Below are 22112 nucleotides of genomic sequence, written 5' to 3' on the forward strand. Positions count from 1 at the left end.
TCCACTCTATTCCGCGAGATTATTTTTTCAACTTATCCGGAACGTCCTTGATATGCGGACAGTTTCCCACCCTCGGATTTCCAGAAACGACGGACGGATTTTTGACGGCCCGCGGGGAGACCGGGGACAAACACTTATCTTTGGCACGGGTGGGGGCGAGCGTGACAAGCGACTCTAGCCAGCCGCCGTCGACGCCCACCGGGCTAGGGGATAAACCAGCGCAACTTTGACTTTTATGGAAGCGGGACAAAGGACGTCCTCGGAGGACGCGCCGTCGCCACCAGGACCAAAAAAGGTCGGGATTTCGATCTCGCCGTTGGACGCCGTATACCGGAACGGGACACTTTATGAATTCTAGATTTCGGAGCGGTTGAAGAGGAAGTCCGTCGGTGGCAGTGAACCATTTATCTGAGACTGGATTACGACATAGTTGAGTAGAGCCCCGGGATACAGCGACCCCACCTTACAGCATTTCTACTTTCCAGTGCGGAAGAAGATGTTTTTTCCGCCCCTCTTGCCAGCATTTCCCCCACTATACAAAAACGACAACACATTATTTTGTGTGCCCCCCAAACATAGAGAATTCCAACGGCAATTTTTAAAATACAGAAGTTAACATTTTTTGGTCCACCCGAGTATTTAGTATTTCTTTTTTTTACAGGGATTTTCAGTCAGCGGTCAAAATAGGAATGAAAAATTCAGACTATTCAAATTGATTTTTTGTGACCCGACCCCAAATTATACTTTTTATTTGGCAAAAATAAACCATTTTTTTAACTAAGATCTCCAAAATTATTTCATTCATATTTATTTCTGTAGCACAAAAAATTGGATTTAACACAAACATTGGAAAATATTTGTATTTTACTTTCCAAAACGACTCTTTTAAAGTATGAAAAATATAGAATAGCTAGAAAAGATGTTAGCTGGAAAGCACGCTAGCTACAAAACATCTCAACTAGAAAAAAACATTTTTGCTAGAAAATATGCTTGGCTTGAAAATACACCAGACATGTTCGCTAAAAGAAATGCTAAGCTAGAAAACACGCTAGCTAGTCCACAAAGTTGACGAAAACACACATTAACTAGAAACTGTTAGCTCGAAGAAATGCTTAGCGAGAAAACACACTAAGTAGAAAATACGCCAGCTACAGGAATAGGCATAGAAAACACAGTAGCAAGAGAACATTTTGGCTAGAAAATGTGTTTGCTAGACACGCTAAGTCAAAAAATGTTAGCTAAGAAACGCTTTGCTAGAAAGCACTCAAATTAGTAAACGCATTAGATAGAAAATACACTTGCTACAAGGATCACTAGAAAACATATTAGCAAGAAAACAAGTGATTTAGACACACATGCTAGAAAACACGTTAGTTAGAAAACGGGGCTTAGCTAGAAAACACGTTAGTTAGAAAACATTCTGTCGAAATAAACCTTAGCGAGATAGCTAGAAAAAACACGCTAGCCAGATAAAATGTTAACTTTCGATCCCCTTCAAAATAAGATTGGACCAGAAAGCTTCGTGTTTTATTTAGCTCAATATGTATTTTTGTGTTTTAAAATTCTTGCGTTTTTTAGCGTTGTGATTTGCAATGCTTAGCTTGTATTTTGCTAAAGCACGTGAATATTGACATCGTTTGGCAATTTCATGATGAAATCGCTAACGTTCCTCAACAGCGATAAACGGCGTTTCGGCGGTAATGTCAAGAACCAAAACAGGATCAGGACCCAAACGCGTGACGTTTGTCACACAAGCGTTTTATTTTTCGGGAAAGTGGGAGTCATGCACGTTAGGCAGCCGTCTGGCGTGAAATGATAGGAAGCCAGAGGCCGACGAAATCAATACCTATTGCACCTGAGTTGATATTGGACAGATGGGGTCGATACCGGACAGACAGGATTAATAATGAAGCAGGATGTCATAATAAACAGGACAAACAAGACGGGAACGAAAACTGGAGAGAATAATGAACAGTCGGTTGAAAATAGTTTGTGTAATATAGTGTAACAATCTGTGAAGCCCTTTGAGACTCTTCGTGATTTAGGGCTGTACAAATAAAAATGACTTGACTTGACTTGACAAAAATAGACGGGAACAATACCGGACAGGAAATACCAACAGGAAACAGGACCGAGTCAGGACCCACGTCTTGCGGGGCAGAGGTTCGTTGACGGACTGACAAAGGAAGAGAGAGCGCACTGAGCTTAAAAAGACGGAAAGCCAATCTGTGAATGAGCCGTAGCTGGCGCCACACGGGCGGGGCCAATTGGGTGCCATGGCAACCGTGACATTAGATGCTGACTAATAATGCGAGATGACGGTTTCATCATTTTAATGACCAATGAATCCGCAGCTTGATGATTTCGGGTTACTGTCGACATGTAAATAAGACGTCAGTCTGTTCAAATTTTCTAGCTCAGCTTATTTTCTAGCTAGCATGTTTTTTTTCTAGCTAAGTGTATTTTTCCAGTATACATGTTTTCTAGCTAGTGTGTATTCTAGCTAACATGTGTTCTCACTTGCATGTTTTCTAGCTAAGTGTGTCATGTATATACATAAGATTTAAATACTGTATGTTTAAAAAAATAAATATACTTTCCTCTTTATACTTCAAAAACACACTTTTTTTCTGCGCTAACGCGCTGCAGGAACATCCCCGGTCCGACCCACCATTTTTGTTGATATCATTAGAGCGCCCCGTCGCACGGAGGAATCTAAAAGTCAAAGAAAAATGTGCAATCCACCAAGGTGATGTCATCGGGCCCAGTTGTGAAAAACAAGTCTCCTTCTTTGCAGGAGGAGGGAGGCGAAGCCTTACCTCAACCGCCCTTCCCCCCCCCCCCCCCCCCCCTTTATGGGCAGCGTGCCAGTGCAAGGGCTGCTGGGAAACGGTGGCGGATGCCAAGCGGGCCCGCTCACATCTTTGTTCCGGCAAAAGTCGGGGCCCCGGCCAAGAGCGAGGCCCCGCGGAAGGCATGATTACACTGGACGGGGGCCAAGCGCTCACAGTACCCGACACCCCGCCCTCCCTCTCTCTTTTTCCACTCGCCGCCTTCAAAAGCCAAACAGGCGCTTGTTGCCATGCCGGCGCAGAATGGAACATCGGAAAAAAGAGTAATGAGTCAGGCTTGGACGCAGATGTGCCACATGTAGAGACATCTTAGAAAAAAAGAAAAAAAAAGGCGGCCATGCTTCCTCTTTAATCTCCAAAGAGGGTGGGGGGTGCAAAGTTTTGCACGTTCAGTGAGCAGAAAGGGTTGATTTTGTCTTTGCTTCATTTCCTGTCTTGCAGAAAGCCACAGTGAATGTTTTAGTTACAAACAAAAGACCTTTTTCCCACCTCCCCTGTTGACCTTTTACTTGTTGAAAATGTGAAAAATCTTGTCAAATATTGAGTTAATCATATGTTTAGTAAGCAATTTCTTTACACGATTTTCAATAATACAACAAGACATAACTAGCATTAACATAACGAAGAAATGTAGTTTAAGGTTTATTTCACTTTTTCCCATTGTTTTCTTCTTTAGCCACCCATGTTACCATTTTAGCTTGAAAAAATATACTTTTGTTTACAATCTTTTTTAAAAAAAATCTTAGTAATTATCACGTATTATTCTTCTTACAGTATTTTAACTTGTTTTCTTTACAAAATAAAACATCAAAATGACTAGGAAAACAAGTATAAAATTCTGCAAAAGAATAAAAATAAGTTGGGGGTGAGCAATCTTCTTGAATATGAAATATACAATAATATAATTTTAACACATTTTCTCCGTAATTATGAAGTATTTTTACCTGTTTTTTTTCCCCCAGCAAAAAGAACATATGCCAGAACTACTAGATTTCTCGAAGATAATACAAATTGTATGTTAAGATTTAAGACTTGCTTTCCAAGTCATTGGGAAGCTTTATTTATTCTTATTTTTCAGGACTTTTCAGCAAGTTTTTACAGTTTAATCATAAAAATAATCTGTAATAATTACTGAGAAAACAACTTGAAAATACTGTAAAATAACAACAAAGATGTGTTTAACAAGACATTTTAAACAGGTTTTTGGAGTGTTTTCCATGTCATTTTCAAGTAGTATTTTTTATTTTACAGTTTTTTTTCTGGTGTAAAAAAAATAACACATCGTGATTAACTAAGAAAGCATGTTGACAATTTTGTAAAAATATTTTTAAATATCCATTTAATAAGACTTTTTAAAAATAATTCTAAATTTGTTATCTAGTAATTATAACAAATACATATTCTATTTTCCATTTGTTTTTTCTGGCAAAATTAAAAATTCTGTGAAATAATAAAAACAGTAGTTTTTCAAATCAATGTTTTTTTTGTTTGTTTGTTTTTTCCACTAGTCGGTGCTAAATAATGACCGAAACCTCTATATTATTTTTCTCAATGTACTTTAACTTGTTATTTAGTATATAAAGGAAAATAATACTTCATAAACATGACAACATAAGACGTTTCACAACAATAATTTACTAACACAGGAGTTGGTTATCTTTCTGACCCAAAGAGCCATTATAGAGCCAGTGTCCCATATGAATATAGATATACCGCTTCAAATTCATCTCCCTCTCCCTGTCAAAACCAGAACGGAAACAGGACCCACACGCGTAGCGTTTCTCACAGTTTTATTGGGAAGAGGGTAAAGGATTGCACCCACGATACGGTGATCGCAGGGAGCAGGACGCTCTGAACGCAGAAGTGGGACTTCTGTGGCGAGCGATGGCAGTGTCGGGAACGGAAAACGGGTCAGTAGCCGGGATAGAAGAGCAAAAACGTGATCGGAAACAAGTCGAAAGCCAGGAGAGGAGAGTAGATGTGGTCTAGATAAAAAACGGATCGTTATTCGGGACGGGAGAACAGACGTGGTCGAGATCAAAACAGATCGTAACGGGAGACGAACAGGAGCAAAAAAAGCAGGACAGGCGAAAAAGGGCTTGCCGTGTAAAAACAGAGATTCGCAGATGGACCGTCCAAAGGGGACTGACAGAACAGGGTTTAAATACTGACAGGGAGCCAATCTGTCAACAAGCTGAAGCTGGCGCCACACGGGCGGGGCCAATTGGGCGCCATGGCAACTGTGACACCCGCAATTACTTAAGTGTGTTGAGGCTCATTAAAAAGATGGTTTCATGACAAGTTATTTTGAAAAATGTCACAAAATAATTGCAATCGGGGAGACCAACTTATATTTCTTGGGTGCAGACAGCGCCAGACGAGGAGGAAGAGGAGTATGCACGTCCCTCTGTGTGTATACTCCTACCGCTCACCCAATTAAATTGCTTTGCTAAAGCTTCTGGGTGTTTACATTTTGTTCTGTGGCTTTCTATCATAGTGTCTAAACAATGAACATAGTTTGTTTAAAGAGCTTCCACATAAAGGATTATTTAACAATTTCCAGCCAAAATGGGGTCTGTTGGTGTGACACTTAGACTGTAAACTGTAGTCCAGACCGTGCCCTGTATCAGGGTTGGGTAGGGTTACTTGAACTGGATTACTTTCAATTACTTTTGGGTGACTCCAATACCAAAAATGCTAATAAAAGACTAAAGAAACTAAATATGAATAAAATGATGACTCACAACACGCGGTAAGCTTTCTCTCCTGGCTTTGATCTCTTTGATCTCCGGCAAAACGAACATCAAATGTAACAGAAACAAAATGAAAATCAATCCAAACAGCTTGCCAACATCATTTTTGCCGTTCCGTGTGTTCCGTTACTCCCCATTCCTGCACAAAATGGAGTCATTTTATTCATAATTAGTTTCTTTTGTCTTTTATTAGCATATTTGGTGTTGGAGTAATCCAAAAGTCATTGAAAGTAATCAAGTTAAAGTAACCCTACCCTGCCCTATATGAACTGCAACGAACCCTACTGGTAGTCAGTATCCTATCGGCCCCGCGTGTATCAATTCATCAAATAAATGTGCTCGTTCCAGTTCATCTCAAAGCCATACGTACTTATGAAAAGAGCCATATATGGCTCGCGAGCCGTAGGTTCCCGACCCCCTGTACGAACGTGTCCTTACTTCTTTCCCTTTTTCCACGCGCATAAGATTTTCTGGCGGCCGCCCACCCACCTCAGCAGGTTATATAACGCATGACTGAGGGGGGAGTCAAAGCAAAACAAACAGAAAAAAACTGCAAAAGCATCCTGCATGCTCCACTTTCCTCAGCGGCAAACTTGAGAGAGAATAGCAAATGAAGACTCACCATCAATAAAAGATGTTCGCTGGAATATTCAGCAGAGCCAGGCCAAAGGGGAAGCAAAGGAATGTCATCTCGTTCCCGGGTTATTCCCGTTCCCTCGGCGTCTGGCGTTCACCTTTTTCTTCAGTTCTGCAAAACACCGATCCCTTCATCAGCGACTGTTATCGAATGCATCCATCAGGGTTCGTACGGGTGCTTGAAATCCCTGAATTTTAATGTTGTGTTTTCAAGGAATATCGGGTGAAATACTGGTAAATGTTTGAAATGGTTGCCATGTTTCTCTATTGTCTGACTCTGTGGACCACGCATTACTTTGTCGCCACTTTATGAGTCGACAACAACTATCCAACCTCAGAAAAACTACGAAAATATTGAAAAGTTACTTCAAAACCATTTAGTGCTTGAAAACGAAGACCTAATGCATTATTATGCTTTCGTTCCGAAAAGAAGAAATACTATATTATAAAGGTACTACTACATAAATATTAAAACAGACATACAACTACAGTAATTCTACAAAAATACAAAATACTACATAGATACCACTACAGAATTATTACAAAAATACTAGATAAAATACAAGATTACTACAATGGAAATATTACAAAAATACTAAATTAATAATACAAAATGACTACTATTGAAATACTACAAAAATAAAACTTCAGTAATATTACAAAAATACAAAAGATAAACGACAAAAATACTACATGGCTGACCCCCTATCGATGTGTGTGAATGGCTAAGTGTGAAGTACATTATAAAGCGCTCTGGGAGGTCTTCATTGACTTGAAAAGCACTCCATAAAATGCAGACCATTTAGCAACAAATGAAGACAAATAAAACGTGTCTGCTTAAAATCAAAGATCAAAAAAGAGCTTATTCAAGCGTGCCTAAGAAATGCATGCACTTGCACATGCATCATAAATGAGCTGACTGCGGCTGCAATGATGATGCGAGCCAGATATTCCAAATTCTATCTAGCCCTTTTAAACTTTAGAAGACTTGACTTTCCTTGATTTGCACCCACCCTAATTACATTGTTAGTGTTTCTGTATTTGTGTGAATTTCCCTGCGGGGATGAATAAAGTATCTATCTATCTATCTATTTGCTGCCGACCATTCATCAACCAGAGAACATTAAGGAAGCTAAAGGTAAACAAATGAAGGTCACGGACACACTGCTTAAGGCAATACAAAAAATACAAAATGAAAAAAATAGCACATTAGTATCTTTGCAGAAGATTAAAAAAAAGTTTTAGTTCCTTTCTATAACACATGTGAAATCTAACAGCAAAGTTCCCATACTCAAGTCGACATTTTCATAAAAAAACAAAAAGCAATCGTTTGAATTTATAGGCTATTTTTCCTACCCCCCAGTCTGCATATGTTTCCGATAAAAAACACATTCTTTATAGAAATACTGTAAGTGATATTTTACAGTAGTGTTACTAATTATACGGCAACTTGAAAAACGGATTAAATCTACCGTATAACAGGAGAAAATGTACTTTTAACAACCAGCCAAGTGGCAAACATGAGTGGCCAGAGAATGAAGCAGTGGACAAAAAAGCGGACTATGCCTGAAAAACCTGTCGATGAGATTTATTGCTCATTATTTGCACCGATTAGTTCTTTATTCACCCTACCCTAACTTCCTACTGTTGTCTGCTCAAACCAGGCCTGGAATTAATAAGTGTGTCGTTGAAATGGAAGAAAAAGGGAGTGTGTGGGGGGGAGAGGGTTAAGTCCCAGGCATGTAGTTTCACATGTCTTCACAAATGCAATCATATGCCGCCAAGCGTTACGTCCATCAAAGAAAAAGTGATTCATGGCTCCAGGCCCCGAAAGAAAAAAATGGGCGAGGCACATGAGGCTACGTGACTAAACAACTCGCTTCCTTTTTTTTCAGTCGGCGTCACATGGACTTGCACAAACACATCCTGCTTTGTGCGTCTGCAGCTTTCAGACCAGTTGCCTCACCCCCGAGGCCCCGGGCGGAAAAAAAAACGAAAAAACGCCGCAACCGCTTGGAAGACGCCCAGAAAAGGGGGGGAAAAAGCACTTTTACTTGAGGGGATTTTGGCACGCTTGCACTCAATGACACGTCTCTTTGTTTTGTTTTTCTTCTTCCACGGCCAAATGACAACGTCGTGAATCACCGATACTTCTTTCGAGCTGTTCTCTTCTTGTTATCGAACGTGTTGCGACACATCTCCAGCGCTATTGAGAAAATGATGCTTTGGCACTTGATTCTTATGCAAAACAAAATGGGCGGGACTTTTGCACGCCATTTGTTTGTTTTAAAGCGCCTTTGAGTTCAGAACGTCTGGAAATTCCCAACCTCGTGACACCAGAACTTCCTGGTTAATGACTAATAGAGTCTCCTTCTTTTATAGGCCAAAAAGTTTAAAAAAACAAAACAAGTCCTTAACATTCCTGTGGATTATTAAAAAGCAGGAAGTAGATGAAGCAAAATTTGTTCGAGAAAGTGTTTAAAATGATTTCAAAACCGTGTTCATTTTACACAATTGAAATAATAAACAAATACTACCCAGTAGGAGGAAAACGACTTTGAAAAAAAAATTCATTATTTAATGCATCAGAACTTCGGTATGGTTTCTTGCATGTTTTTTTTTTACTTATTAAGTCTTTATTTTGACGACAAAATGTTAAAAAAAAAAATTGTTTCTGCAGGTTATTAGAACGTATGAAATAGATTCAGCTGGATTTGTTTAAGAAAGCATTGTTTAAAATTCATTAAAGAACAATTGTAACCCCACAAAATCCCCTTAATGTACAAAAAACCCTATCTATCTATCTACCTTGGTCATATCCCTCAAGAGCGGTGACTGACAGCAAGACAAACACATTCACAAAAACTAAGAAAGGAAAAAGTAGCAAAAAACACTCACAGACATTTTTGGACCATGGCCAACCCAAATGCCCAAACACCCAAACAAGTTAGGCACCTCGGCACATAAGTCAGTCAATCTTTCGTCATTCCAGATGACACGGGACACCAGAAATCGGCCGTGTCACTCGGGTCAGGGTGACACAACACACTCTTCTGTTCAACAGCTTTTGCTGGTTTACACCTGTTGCATCATACAGGTTCCCTGCCCATCCCTTAGAACGCGTCTAAACATCCCACTATCCTTTACAACACCTCTCCACTCCTTCCTATCACCAAAAAAAAAACAAAAACAAACGTGGGATTTAGCTCTTCAAAAGCACCGATTTAATATATTCATACATTTATAAGGTGTTCTCATATGATTTGAAATGTATGGAATACTTATAGATTCTATTTTCCTTCTCAGAAATCGCTTCACATTGATTCCGTTAATGTCCGAAAAATGAGACACAAATGCAAACGAGTGGCAGATTTGAAACCTAAACAAAAAGCATTCGATGCCCATTTGAACTTACTAAAAACATGACTAATGAGTTAAGTGATTATCCGAAAAACAAAAACCCTCTGGCAGGAAAATGACCTCGACAAAAATCCACAATTGAATTCATCAAGATTCCTTTCAGCTTTCTAGTTTCTTTAGCTTTATAAATTAGTTTCCCGATGAGCTAAAAATGTTTTTGAAAGTATTTGGATGTGAGATGAATTTCATTTCATCTAAGTTAGCTGCAAATCGTGATTATTGACTATGTGCATTTTTCTATGCATATTGTGGATGTGTGTTTTTATGTTTTTATAATAAAGAGCCGTGTGAATCAAAGAAAGTTGTCAGTGTCATTCAAATTATTAAATATGTTTTTCTATTTCAAATATACATAGATATTCTTGTGGGTTAAGACCACCTGATTCTTTTATTTTTACTACCAAGATAATTGTGGGTTAAACCAACTCGATATTCTATTTTACTGTGTGTTTTTTGATAGTCATATTTTTTAACAGTAAGTTTGTTGTGGGTTGAAGCCTACCTGTTTTTGTTTTATTTATTTATACAGTAAGATGTTTAAGGCCACCTCCATGTGTACATAAAGTCCTACTTTAAGTCCTATTTGTATCGTTTTTAGCAACCCTTTTGTGCAGCAGCATGAAAAAGAACGCACATGGTGGCGCTTTGCAAAAAGAAAAACAAGATCTGAAAATAGGACAAAGCTGAGCAGCTTTCCCCCCCACCTTTTTTTCTTGGCTGCAGACTTTTTTTTTTTTTTTGCAGAGCTGCAGGAAAATGAAAGATTTCATAACCCGGCTTCTTTTTCTGGTGTTGTGAAATTGTTTGTAAAAAAAAAATGGGCAGGGTGAGAGGCTGCAGAGGGAGGAAGGGGGGCAAGCGTTCTGTCGAAGAAATCAAGTCAATAGAAGTGGAAGCGGTGACGTCACTAGTCGACAGCGGCTGCGCCCGCCCCGGGAACCGACACAAGCGACATGAACTGCGCGCTGTGAGCCTCGCTCGACCGCGGAACACAAAAAAAGGGACCAAGGAGGAAGCCAAGGATCGTTTTTATCGGCTTTTTTCTCTTTTTCCACAGCGGAGGACGCGCGAGAGAGAAAGGAAAGCCCGGTCTCGTCATGTCGTCCGCGGCGGTCGCCGCTTCTTCCTCGCGGAGGCAGTCGTGCTACTTGTGCGACCTTCCCCGCATGCCCTGGGCCATGATTTGGGATTTTACCGAGCCGGTGTGCCGCGGATGCGTCAACTACGAGGGCGCGGACCGCATCGAGTTCGTCATCGAGACGGCGCGCCAGTTAAAACGGGCGCACGGCTTCCAGGAGGGCCGCTCCCCCGGAGCCGGGAAGGCGCAGCTCTCCGGGAAGGAGATCCAGGCCATCAACCACGCGGCGGCGGCGGCGGCTGCTGCCGCGGCGGCCGCAGCGGCGGCGGATCACGGATCGCGACCGCCGCAGCCGCTGGATCGCTACCCGCTGTCCTCCGAGCGCCCCCCTAGGCTGGGATCCGAGTACCAGTCGGTGAGGCAGGCCAACGGCGTGCTGCCCCTCCCCAACGGATTTCCCAAGCCCGACGAGCCGCCGGAGCTCAACCGGCAGAGCCCCAATCCGCGGCGGAACAGCGCCGTGCCGCCCAACCTGGTGCCTTTGGTGAACGGGGCGCACGCCGTCAACGGGCGAGCGGCTGCCCAGATGGGACTGCCCCCCTCCGCCGAGCTGGCCAAGAGACCCGCGTCGGGTGGAGAGCACGAGCGGGACAAGGACAAGCACCGCGTTGACGCCTTGACGCCGGACATGGCCGACGGACACAAGGGCAGGGGCGCCGAGCCCGACTGGATGGCCAAGGGCAAAGCGGTCCGGGACATCATGGCTCTGCACACCTTCGACGGACGCTTCAAGAAGGAGCACGCGGCGGCCATGCAACAAAGAGTCATGGGCTACGACGGCGGAGCGTCGGCTTCAAAGTCAGGTAGGTGACGAGCGATGAAAAAAATATATATATATACTGCTTGAAAAGACGTCGATATTCCGTCCCAAAGACGTTTTCGACTAATAATCTAACGTTGAAACTGCCAACATTTTGTAAAAAAAAAAAAAAAAAAAAAAGACTTGATCTGATTAAAATATGCCTTTCTCAAAATCGTTACCAAAAAAGATGTAACATTGGAACGATGCCAAAATTCCGTCCAAAACTGCCCAAAGCATATTTGGTTGAAAATTGTATAAATTGAGATGTTGAAAAAATATGTCTGAAAGATGTTTTGAATTGGAATTCTATTAGAACGTTGCTTTTCAAGACTTGAAAACAATGCCCGAATAATGACGTTGTGACATTGGAAATGTGCCAAAAAACCTGTCCAAAACATGTCTTGATTTGGTTTAAGAAATTACTCTTAAAGACAGAAGAGTTGTAAGAACTGTTCAGTTAGGACACCAAGAATCTGTTAAAAATGTTAATCTGTCCAAAAGACATATTGATTCAATTGGAAAAAATGTATTCTACAAGTCGATGAAGAGATTCTGTCCAAAAAAACGTCAATTCGGTTGAAAAACGTCTCGTAAAGATGACTTTTCAGGGGCTAGATTCGACCGGGTCAGCAAAACGCCGACTATTGTGGGATTCTGTTTGGTCCACGTTGGCAGGGCTAAATCAGGTCTAACTGGGACCAGATTTAGCCCACGGATCAAACGTAGAAAAGATAATATTTTGATTTTTGTCATCGTCCGCGCACGCCACACCTCCCCCACCCACGCACTCAAGTCTGTTTAACTCTTTCCCCCCCTCCCAGACCGAGGAAAACACCCCCGCAGCATGAAGAGAAAAGCCTCTCCCGAACCGGAAGGCGAAGGCTCGGCGAGCAAGATGAACGGGGAAGCGCAGCCGTGGTTGCCCCCGCCGTCCGACGGGCTGAAGATGGCGCCGGCGCCCCCGCCCGCTTTCGCCAACCCTCCGTCCACCATCTCGCCCCACTCGCGCACCACCCCGCCCGAGGCGGCCCAGAACGGCCAGTCTCCCATGGCGGCCCTCATCATGGCGGCCGACAACGCCGGGGGCAACGCTTCTCCTAAGGACGCCAACCAGGTGCACTCCACCAGCAGGAGGAACAGCAGCAGCCCCCTGTCGCCGGTGGGCCAGCGCCGGCTGGCCCAGAGGGAGGCCTCGGGGGCCGGGACCCCCCACGCGCCCCCCATGGACCACCCGCAGAGCATTCCGGACTCCTCGGTGCCGGGCAGCGTCCCGCTTTGCTGCACCTTGTGCCGGGAGCGCCTGGAGGACACGCACTTTGTCCAGTGCCCGTCGGTGCCCTCGCACAAGTTTTGCTTCCCTTGCTCCAGGGAGAGCATCAAGCAGCAGGGGGCCACGGGGGAAGTGTACTGTCCCAGTGGGGAGAAGTGTCCCCTGGTGGGCTCCAACGTACCCTGGGCCTTCATGCAGGGGGAGATCGCCACCATCCTGGCGGGGGACGTCAAAGTAAAAAAAGAGCGGGACCCCTGAGGACAAACCAAACACAGGACACCCCCGCGTATAAAAAAACCCCGCCGTGTTTTCCGCACTATAAGGCGCACTGGATTATAAAGCGCGACCCCCTCAATATTACCGTATTTTCCACACTATGAGACCCCCCCGGACTCCTAAGAATAGTTTTTGTCTAAACAATTTTCACACATAAGGCATTATGGACTATAGGGCCCATAAAATTGAGACTACAGTCAAATCTACCGTGTTTATTATGGCATGTAATTAATCAGTCTAAGTATCAGCCAATCAAAGTTGCAAAACACAGGTATCAAACCCGGATTGTGACGGTGAGGCCCCGACAAATTTGTGGGATGATTTAATCTAGGCTGCCAAAAAGTTTTTCATAAAAGAAGCGAATCTCTAGGTCATTTCTATGAAAAACTATGATTTTTTTTACAATAAATGCCAACTAAGCTTGGTGAGTCGGTTCAGGCTTATGACTGCATTCGCTCAAGTGTTATATTAAACCAGTTAATGTCAAACGGGAAAATATTCTTTTTCCAATTTTCTGAATACATGTATTTGGTAAAATAATCCTGTGTCATCCAAGATTCTAATATTTAGTGTAGGTTACTAATGTAGGCTGAAATATATAGCATAATACTGGAAGACAGCCCCACCTGAGAACAAATCTGGATCCAGCCTGAGTTTGACATTCCTGCATTAGCTTATCTCATTATCACAGTACCAGAAACACTGACATTTCATCGTGCATTCTGATAAGTTAAACAGTCTCTCCGCTTCACTTGCGGAGTTTTCTATGTATATGTACAGTACGTAAAAGAGCTCGTATACTATTTTGTTGAAAGACTTTCTGGTTCCTCCGTTCTCTAAAATTCGTTTTTAGCACCATGAGTAAAAAAAAAATAGTATGTTTGTATCTCATAGTTCAGTGTTAAAGCGACGATGCTCTTAACGTCACGAGCCGGGTTCAAATCCCGTCGCAAACTATGTTTACGATGCGGTTTATCGATAGATCGATCGATCACTGCAGAAATACAGTAGGTTTATTAACACGTACCTATAAATACTGTACGCCTTTGCGATCTTAGCCACGCCAGCTTTTAAATTTCCGGCCAATTTGGGGTCGCGCCTCGTCGTCTGGAAAATACGGTAAATATCACGTACATCCTATCGAAAGCAACTAACAGACTTGTACATATCGAAGCCAAGGGAAGAGTATACTTGGTCGACATGGTTGTATAATTTTTGATTTTTTTCAATACATTGTGTTTCTATATTTTTGAAGATGAAAAGCTACGTACTCATGCTAACGGACGACGTTCCTCTTTGTCGATGTTTAACGATGAAAAAAAAACTCTCGATGTACTTCTGGTGGCAGTTCCTGTTTAACGTAGAATGTGACTAATGCGACTCTACGAGCACTTGGCGAAAAACTCAAATGCTTTTAGCTGTACTTGTATGCACTTGTTTCGAAAATTGCCAAATACAATTTCTTGATCTTGTACGAAACGATTGTCTGAGCTTCATTTGGTCGGGGGGGAGGTCGGGAAGGGGTCCTCCAGGCTTGTTGTGACGCCTGCTGAAGGACCTAAGCTAGCTAGCGCCGGCTGCGACAAAGCCGGCCCTGTCTCGGCGCGCATGACTCGTAAAAAAAAGAAAGCGCCCATGGTAATAACACCCCTCCTCCTCTTCCGCCACCCTTTTTTAAAATTGCTTCCAGGACCGCTGCCTACGGAAGTATGTGCCGAGTCATGTTCGTTCGCTCGGAATCCGTCGAGTCACTCGTTATGGAACTCGTACGTGCAGAACAGACGTAACTGCAATGTGAACAGAGTGCACTGCGGAAAAACCCCGTCCCCCGGTATCGATAACGCTAACTGCAGTTCTCGTCGGAATCTGCAGCGCCGGTTCCCACAACGCGGATCGGGGCGAAATGTAAACAGCGTCGGAGACAAAGAAGTCCCGCTGACGCTGCAGCAAACTGACACTAGCTTCAGGGGTGGCGGGGGAAGGGCGCTAAGCTAGTTCTTGCAGTGTGTGTGCGGGAGGTTGCGTAATTATTTGACACACGATCTGCTTCCTGCTCAGGTTTTATTGAGCAGGGTTGAAGGATTTTGCGGCGAGCTAACGCGCTCGGCCAACTTCCTGCTCTGACTTTTTAAAAAAAAAAAAAAAGACAAAAGCTGACGTTAGCTGTGACCCGATTGCTACAAAATCAGATAACTTTTACGACGGCCTCTTGCATCCTACGCCGTTTGTTTCTCGTTTACTGGTGTGGTTATCAGTTGCTTATCGCTTGGACTTTAGAACCAGAAACGCAGCCCATTTTTATAAAGGTCAGCGCTTGGCTTTTTTTTTTTTTTTTTGACGAGTCAGGACTTTGACCCACTTTGTGTTTCATAATGGAGCGGCACAGACGGATTAGGATGCGGTGGCTAGCACGAGGTGGTTAGCACGCTAGCACACAAAGGAGCATTTGTAACCAGTCATATTATGCATTACCTCAACTGGGCTAAATTAGCATAGACGTGAGAAATGTACTGTATCTCGGGGAGGTGTCTGTGACTGAATGATAGTGAAAGGAGTAAGAAGATAATTCATAGACGGGGAGAAACCTGAGTCATTTAGCATTATCAACTGTATCAATATAGCATAGCCTGTGACATATATTATCTCCACAAAGTTTCTCTGCTGCGCATTGACAAATAATAGTGAAAGAAGTAAGAAGGGAATTTATATACCGGGACAAAATGGAGGCAAGTCAGTTTTTTGTTGATATAACAAGGGCACACAAGGAGAAATTCCAGTTAACGTTTTACCGAACTTCACTTGTGTGACTAAGCTTCGAGGGTTGTAATGTTTAATCTGCTGATGCAAGCTATCGGGAAAGCTAAACTCTTGTTAGCCAAGTCAACACTTCCGTTTGACTCTGTTGTAATGACCGCATATTTAGAGAGTTGTGATAATCTTTATGGCTGGAGCGTGTTGTAATGTTTAATCTTCTGATGCAAGCTAGCTGGCAAGCTAAACTAGTGTTAGCCAATCCATTCCTCCCGTTTGAGTGCAGTATTATGTGAGCTTGTTTGTGTTTTGAAATTCTTTATCACTTTAGGGTTGTCATCTTTAATCTGTTTATGGAAACTAGCTAGAATGCCAATTAATTCATTCCATTTTACAGGGTTATAACGTGAGCATGTTTGTGTTGTGAAATTATTTATCTCAAGGGTTGCAATGTTTAATATGTTTATGTATGCTAGCTAGAATGCTAATGTCATGTTAGACATTCATTAATTTTCTTTGACTGTGTTATTACATTAGCGTGCTGTGATATACTTTATGGCTGCAACGTGTTGTAAGCTTTAATGTTCTTCTGGAAGCTAGCTACACTTGTGTTAACCCATTCATTCACTTCATTTTACTAGGTTATAACATGTTTTAATGGGAAATTCTTTAATGCTACAGACGTTGCAGTGTTTACTCTGGTGATGCAGGCTAGCTGGAATGCTAAACTCATGTTAGCCAATTCGTCACTCCCGTTTGACTGCGTTCTAACGTTGGCGTGTTTTGTTGCGAAACTCTTTATTGCCTTGAGGGTTGTAATGTTTAATCTGCTGATGGAAGCTAGTTGGAATGCTAACCTTTTTCCTTAAGCCAATTCATTCATTGCGCTCTAACGTTAGCATACGTGTTGTGAAATTCTTTATGGCTGCGGCGTGTTGTAAAAAGTGATTGATGTACACAAGGAGGTTGTGTTCATCAGGCTAAGTGGGAGGCAATGACGGATATGCCCGTCGGTTGCCTCAGCGGCTGCTCGGCGGATTAATGGTTAGCTAAACTGTCGTGCTCACGGCCTTAGTAACCAGGCCACAACTCCGCTTGGGTTCAAAGATCACTTTTGTTGTCTCGAGAAGCACACGAGCAAGCTAACTGAAAGTGCAGGTTTTTATATCTTGGGCTTTTTAGTTGTTAGTTTGAAAATGTCTTTACAGAACAGCTCTTGAGCATGTCATGCTGTTTTTCAGTCGTTTACACTCACTCGAAAAACTTTTGGGTCAAAAAGAGAACCAACCCAATACTTTTTTCTGGGTTGTTTTACACAAAAAGAACTAAAAATGGTGACCCGAACTGTTACTAGTTTTTTTAAAAGTTGGTTAAAAAACAACCCAAGTTTGGATTATTAAGAAAAAACAACCCAATACCTTGGAAAAGTTGACCCATTTGGGGGTGTTTTGACACAAAACGACCCAATTGTTCTGGTTGTAGTTAACATGATGACCCACAATGTCTACACTCTACAAAGCGTTGGGTCGAAAATAACCCAAGTTTGGTTCAAGACAGGACCAACCCAATACATGGGTCAATTCGATCTATTTTTTTGAATGGTTGTACACAAAAATGACCCAGTTGTTCTGGTTTTTCTAAACAAGAAAACCCAAACTGTTTGCACTCTTAAAACAGTTGGCTCAAAAAGGAACCTACCCAAAAAATGGTTTGATTTGATTTTTGTATTTTTCATTCAAGACAGTTTTGCAAAAAACGAGAACATTTTTTTTTTAAATAATACACTGTAATAACAGCTTAGCTCATATTGTTTAGGAATGACCCAAACAATTGGACCCATATGTGTAAAACCACCCAGAAAATTGGGCTAGTCCCATTTTTGAGTGTTTTTAGCGCACTGTAAAAACAGTTAAGTAAAAAATAACCAAGAGTTTGTCTATTTGGCCGGATCTCTATAATAACCCCCTCCCCAATAATAGTATTTTTTTTCTTTGTCAATAACAAAAGAGAAAAAAAAAATCTGGGTCATTTTGTACAAAAACTACCCCAAAATTGGTTAATATAAAAGGTTGTAACTTGTACAAAAGAACTGTGCAAAAATCATATGAATGACCCAAAAAGATCAAGTTGTTTTCCACCGGTCTGCAATTGGTTTGCGTCAAGGCACGAATAAGATGCCAATATGCTGTTCGCCGAACTGCGTCCCACAATTCCTTTCTCTGTATTGATTGCACAGTATACGGATTTCAAGGCTTGCGATGATGCTAAAGAGAGAAGTAAAATATGATAACCATGGATACTAAACTTGAAACGGTCAAGAAACAAGAAGAAGGCACACCGACGATCCGGACAATTACTATGAAAACCCAAAGTCATCTAAGGCATAACAATCCTCGTAAATGGAAGTTCGAATTTGAACACAGCGTCTTCTCCCCGACATCCCGGTACTCTATCGGACCAGCTCAAGTCACAACAAAGGTAAATCAAACTTCATTTTTCCTCGACGTTGAAATGTATATTCTTACGTTATTTAATCCTATTTTCTTAGGTTATTCAATCCTATGCACGTATCTTAAGTATTACTATATTCTAATGCATTAGCGATTAGCAAAGGTCGGTACGCTCCGCTATACAGCAGTTTCACTTCCCGAACACCACTTCAGAACTGATTCATGTTATATGACGGGGTCCACTCTACCGTGGAATTGTGCGAAGGGGTGTCGGGCACGTAACAGTGAAGTATTAAAAGAGTTTTACGGCCGCTATGTTTAGAGCCACGAAGCGCCAAAAGCTGAATCTGGAGCACTTTCCCCCGCTCGGCGTGCAACCGATCGTCTCGGTTTAATTTTAGACCCGTCAAGGAAAAACAGGGCCGCTATAAATGTCGTATCGAGGACACGCACGCAAGGGGATGTTTTTTTCTTTTTTGCCATCCATCAAAGTTTCCCTTTGGAGTGGTAATGAAGGCTTGCGGCCGAGGCCGGGAAGGGAAACGTTGGCGCTGCGAGCGGCAATTAGGACGGCTGCATTTGGAGGAAAGAAAAAAAAAAAAGATTCTTGGCCGGCCTTCTCCGGCGAACGTAAAAAACAAAAGTTGATTACAATGCCGGCCTGTCTACGCTCGAGTTCAGCGAGTTTAGCTCGGCGATCCGGCCATAAGTGGAAATCAGTAAATACCTATGAATATATGCCATAGAAATGAATGAACACTTCAATAAATCACGTAAAACTGATGTCTATGAAATAAATATGATGTGTTTGTTTATTTATGCGTTTTGTTGTTTTTTGTCATTTATTTTTTTGTCATTTAGGTTTTTTTTTTCAGTTTTTTTGTTTGAGCATTTTGGGGTGTTTTTAGTCGTGTATTCTTTTATTTATCCATCCATCCATCCATTATCTGCACAGCTTATCCTCAGTTGGGCCGCGGGGGTGCTGGAGCCCATTCTAACTACCTTCGGGCAGTGAGCAGGGGACACCCTTAACTGGTTGCCAGTTGCAGGGCAACAGAGAAAGACAACAATACTCGCTCATTCACACCTAGGGACAATTTGGACCTGACATGCATGTTTTTGGAATGTGGGAGGAAACTTACGCAAGCACTAGGAGAACATGCAAACTCCACACAGGAGGTTCGATCCCATGACCTCAGAACTGTGCCGCACACGGGCTAACCACTGTACCACCAGACTGCCCTCTTTTACTTATGTTGTTGTTTTTTTGTTTTGTAATGTATTTTATCGTGTACTATATGGTTTATTTTGTCGTGTATTTAGTCCTGTACTTTTCTGTTTATTTTGTTGTTAATTTAGTCATTTGTTATGTCATTATTTTGTCGTGTATTTGGTCAGGTAATTTGTCAATTATTTATCTTGTTGTGTATGTTTTCATTTATTTTGTCATTTGTTAAGTCTTCTGTTTCGTCATTAGTTTTGCTGTGTATTTGGTAGTTTATTTTGTCATGTACTTCATCTTGTCTTCTGTTAAGTATTATGTTGTTTAATTTGTTGTGTATTTTGTAGTGTATTTTGTCATTTATTTTGTTTTGTATTTTTCATGTTTTTTCTTTCTTTATTGTGTCCTTTATTTTGTAGAGTATGTTTATATGTTGTCATTTTTCATCGTGCATTTTGTGGTCAATGTTCTTGTGTTTTGGCGTTTATTTTAATGTGTGATTTGTCTTTTTTGTATTTTATCATTTATTTTGTTATGCTTTTTAGGTGTAACTGGATTTATCTATTTTCTACGACATATATTTGTAAGTAGGTACTTCTAAATGTATTTCTTCATACGGCAGGATCACTCTTCCATTTAGCTGAAGTGACGCCGATGGTTTTTCCGTTTGATTCACATCCTGCAAACACCTCGACCTTATCTTCTCGTTTCCATGACGACGGCCGCCCACGCTTCGGCTTTACGTTCCTGCACTCGTCTCCTTGTTGCTATGAATCGAGTCTGTGAAATGGAAATGAGGACTCTGTGGAGCTCTCTTCCTCTCCCTCCTTCCCTCGTTCCTCACCCTCCCTCCCTCCTTCCCCTCTTTCCAGACATCAAACCGAGGCACGGCTCAATGTTTTTCTCAGATCTTGGAGTGCTGCCAAAGCTTGTAAGTGGAGCAGCTGAGAGAGGGAGGGAGGGAAGGAGAGGAAGAAGAGGACAGAGAAAAAAAAAAAGAACGGGGAGGGGAGGAATGAAAAATGAAGATGGGAAGGAGGACAAAGGACGGGACGCTTTCCAGAGCGTTTGGGCCTTCTCCTACTTTTTCTGCTGAGCAACAAGCACAGACGCTTGGCTGGTGATCGGCTGATAAGATGGCGCTCTTTCCACTCTTAGTACAGATTTTCCAGCGTTTTCTTTTCAAAACGTCACCTCCCTTCACTGAAATAAAAAAAAGACATGACATACAATCAGTACTTCATAAACAACCTGCTTCCGTTTACAAGAGAACAATATAAATATGTCACATTTATGCAATAAAGACACTCTTTGTCGTGCTAACCAAGCACTTGCTAAATTACTAAGACCTATCCGCAGAGTTTAACACCAAACAATTTTTTTTTTTCTATCAAATTAGCTTTTTCGTAAACCTATTTGTTTTAATTTAAAGTAAACAATGTCAAGTTACGTTTCTATGTATGGTCCTTAAATGTCTCCAAGGACTGCACAGGTTGCAACGACACCATTCACCGATCTGAAACTGACATGCGGGCAAGGAAAAACTCAAAACCTCAGCATGAGGAAAATGAGAAATCTTGTGAAGGGGCCTCGCGGGATGGCCAAGGTGAAATAGATTTAGCATTGGGTAACAGTACACAAACTATAGTGACATCAATAAAAAAACATAGGTGATATGAAGAAATTTGCCCAGAAAGAGCATAACAGCAACAAAACCTCGAGCCTGTAAAACATACAAATCTTAAAAAGAAAATGGCACACCTTCCACGCTTCATACAGTGCTTCCAGTGTTTTCTTTGCTAACGTAGCATTTGCACACTTGCTAACAATTAAGGGCGAGCTAGCTTAAAATTGTTTGAAAACAATTGCACTTTCTTAACAATATTGGATGTTTTGTAGACATACTTGCTTTTATTTAGGAAAAACACAGAAAATATATCATACGTGTGAGCTTAAGACATTATTTGTAGTGCTAACCAAGCACAAGCTAACTTGCTAACGGGCTAGCTAGTTTAACACCTAAAATTTTTACATTTTCTATCATTGGCTATTTTGTAAATATATTTCTATTTACGAATAAACAATGTAAATATTTCGTTCTATGAAAAAAAAAACATGGCACACCTTTCACTCTTCGTACCGAAAACCTTTATTGTAGTGCTAACATAGCATATGCTAAATTGCTAATATCCAAGGGCTGGCTAGCTTAAGACTTAAAGGTTTATTCTTTTAATTAAATGGACTATTTTCTAATTTTTTTTGCCTATTTTAAGAAGTGAACGATGTAAATATACCCCCTTTCAGCACTAAAGAAATTCGTTGTAGCTAAATTCTTAAGGGCTAGCTAGCTAGCTAAACACTGAACACGTTCAATTTTATTTTTATATTTTTTCCAACAATGGTTTGATATAACACTGTTTTCGTGTAAGAATAAATTCATAATTTGTACTTTTGATAAGTTATATAATGTTTTTATTGCGACGTAAACTTCGTCCTGACTTACGTTGCTTCTTTCTCTCGTTCGTGCGACAATCTACTTCCG

General features: G+C 41.6%; 2 protein-coding genes and 1 long non-coding RNA gene across 4 annotated transcripts in view; 2 read left to right on the forward strand and 1 right to left on the reverse strand.

Annotated features, from left to right (window-relative positions):
* LOC148354547 (uncharacterized) overlaps positions 1-9462 on the forward strand; it is a 44977-nt gene extending 35515 nt beyond the window's left edge. For both annotated transcript variants that reach the window (XR_015852379.1, XM_088350636.1), the window contains one exon: positions 8137-9462. Coding sequence is in view for 1 of the 2 variants with exons in the window: in XM_088350636.1 (XP_088206762.1) it covers positions 8137-8381 (245 nt within the window). In the remaining variant the exon portion in view is untranslated. The remainder of the gene's footprint in view (positions 1-8136) is intronic.
* Positions 4655-22096, reverse strand: LOC148354548 (uncharacterized). Its single transcript, XR_015852382.1, has 4 exons — positions 22074-22096; positions 20655-20773; positions 6228-6353; positions 4655-4837 (listed from the first exon to the last, which is right to left on the reverse strand). It is a non-coding gene; the product is annotated as an uncharacterized LOC148354548 (long non-coding RNA).
* Positions 10500-14626, forward strand: irf2bp2a (interferon regulatory factor 2 binding protein 2a). Its single transcript, XM_088350635.1, has 2 exons — positions 10500-11602; positions 12423-14626. Exons 1-2 carry the CDS (start codon positions 10759-10761, stop codon positions 13127-13129), a joined length of 1551 nt encoding a protein of 516 aa, XP_088206761.1. The 5' UTR covers positions 10500-10758; the 3' UTR covers positions 13130-14626.
* Positions 22097-22112: the final 16 nt, after the last annotated feature.

Source organism: Urocampus carinirostris, chromosome 13 (assembly GCF_059441175.1).
Source record: "Urocampus carinirostris isolate Australia breed hairy pipefish chromosome 13, RoL_Ucar_1.0, whole genome shotgun sequence".
Lineage (NCBI taxonomy): Eukaryota > Metazoa > Chordata > Actinopteri > Syngnathiformes > Syngnathidae > Urocampus > Urocampus carinirostris.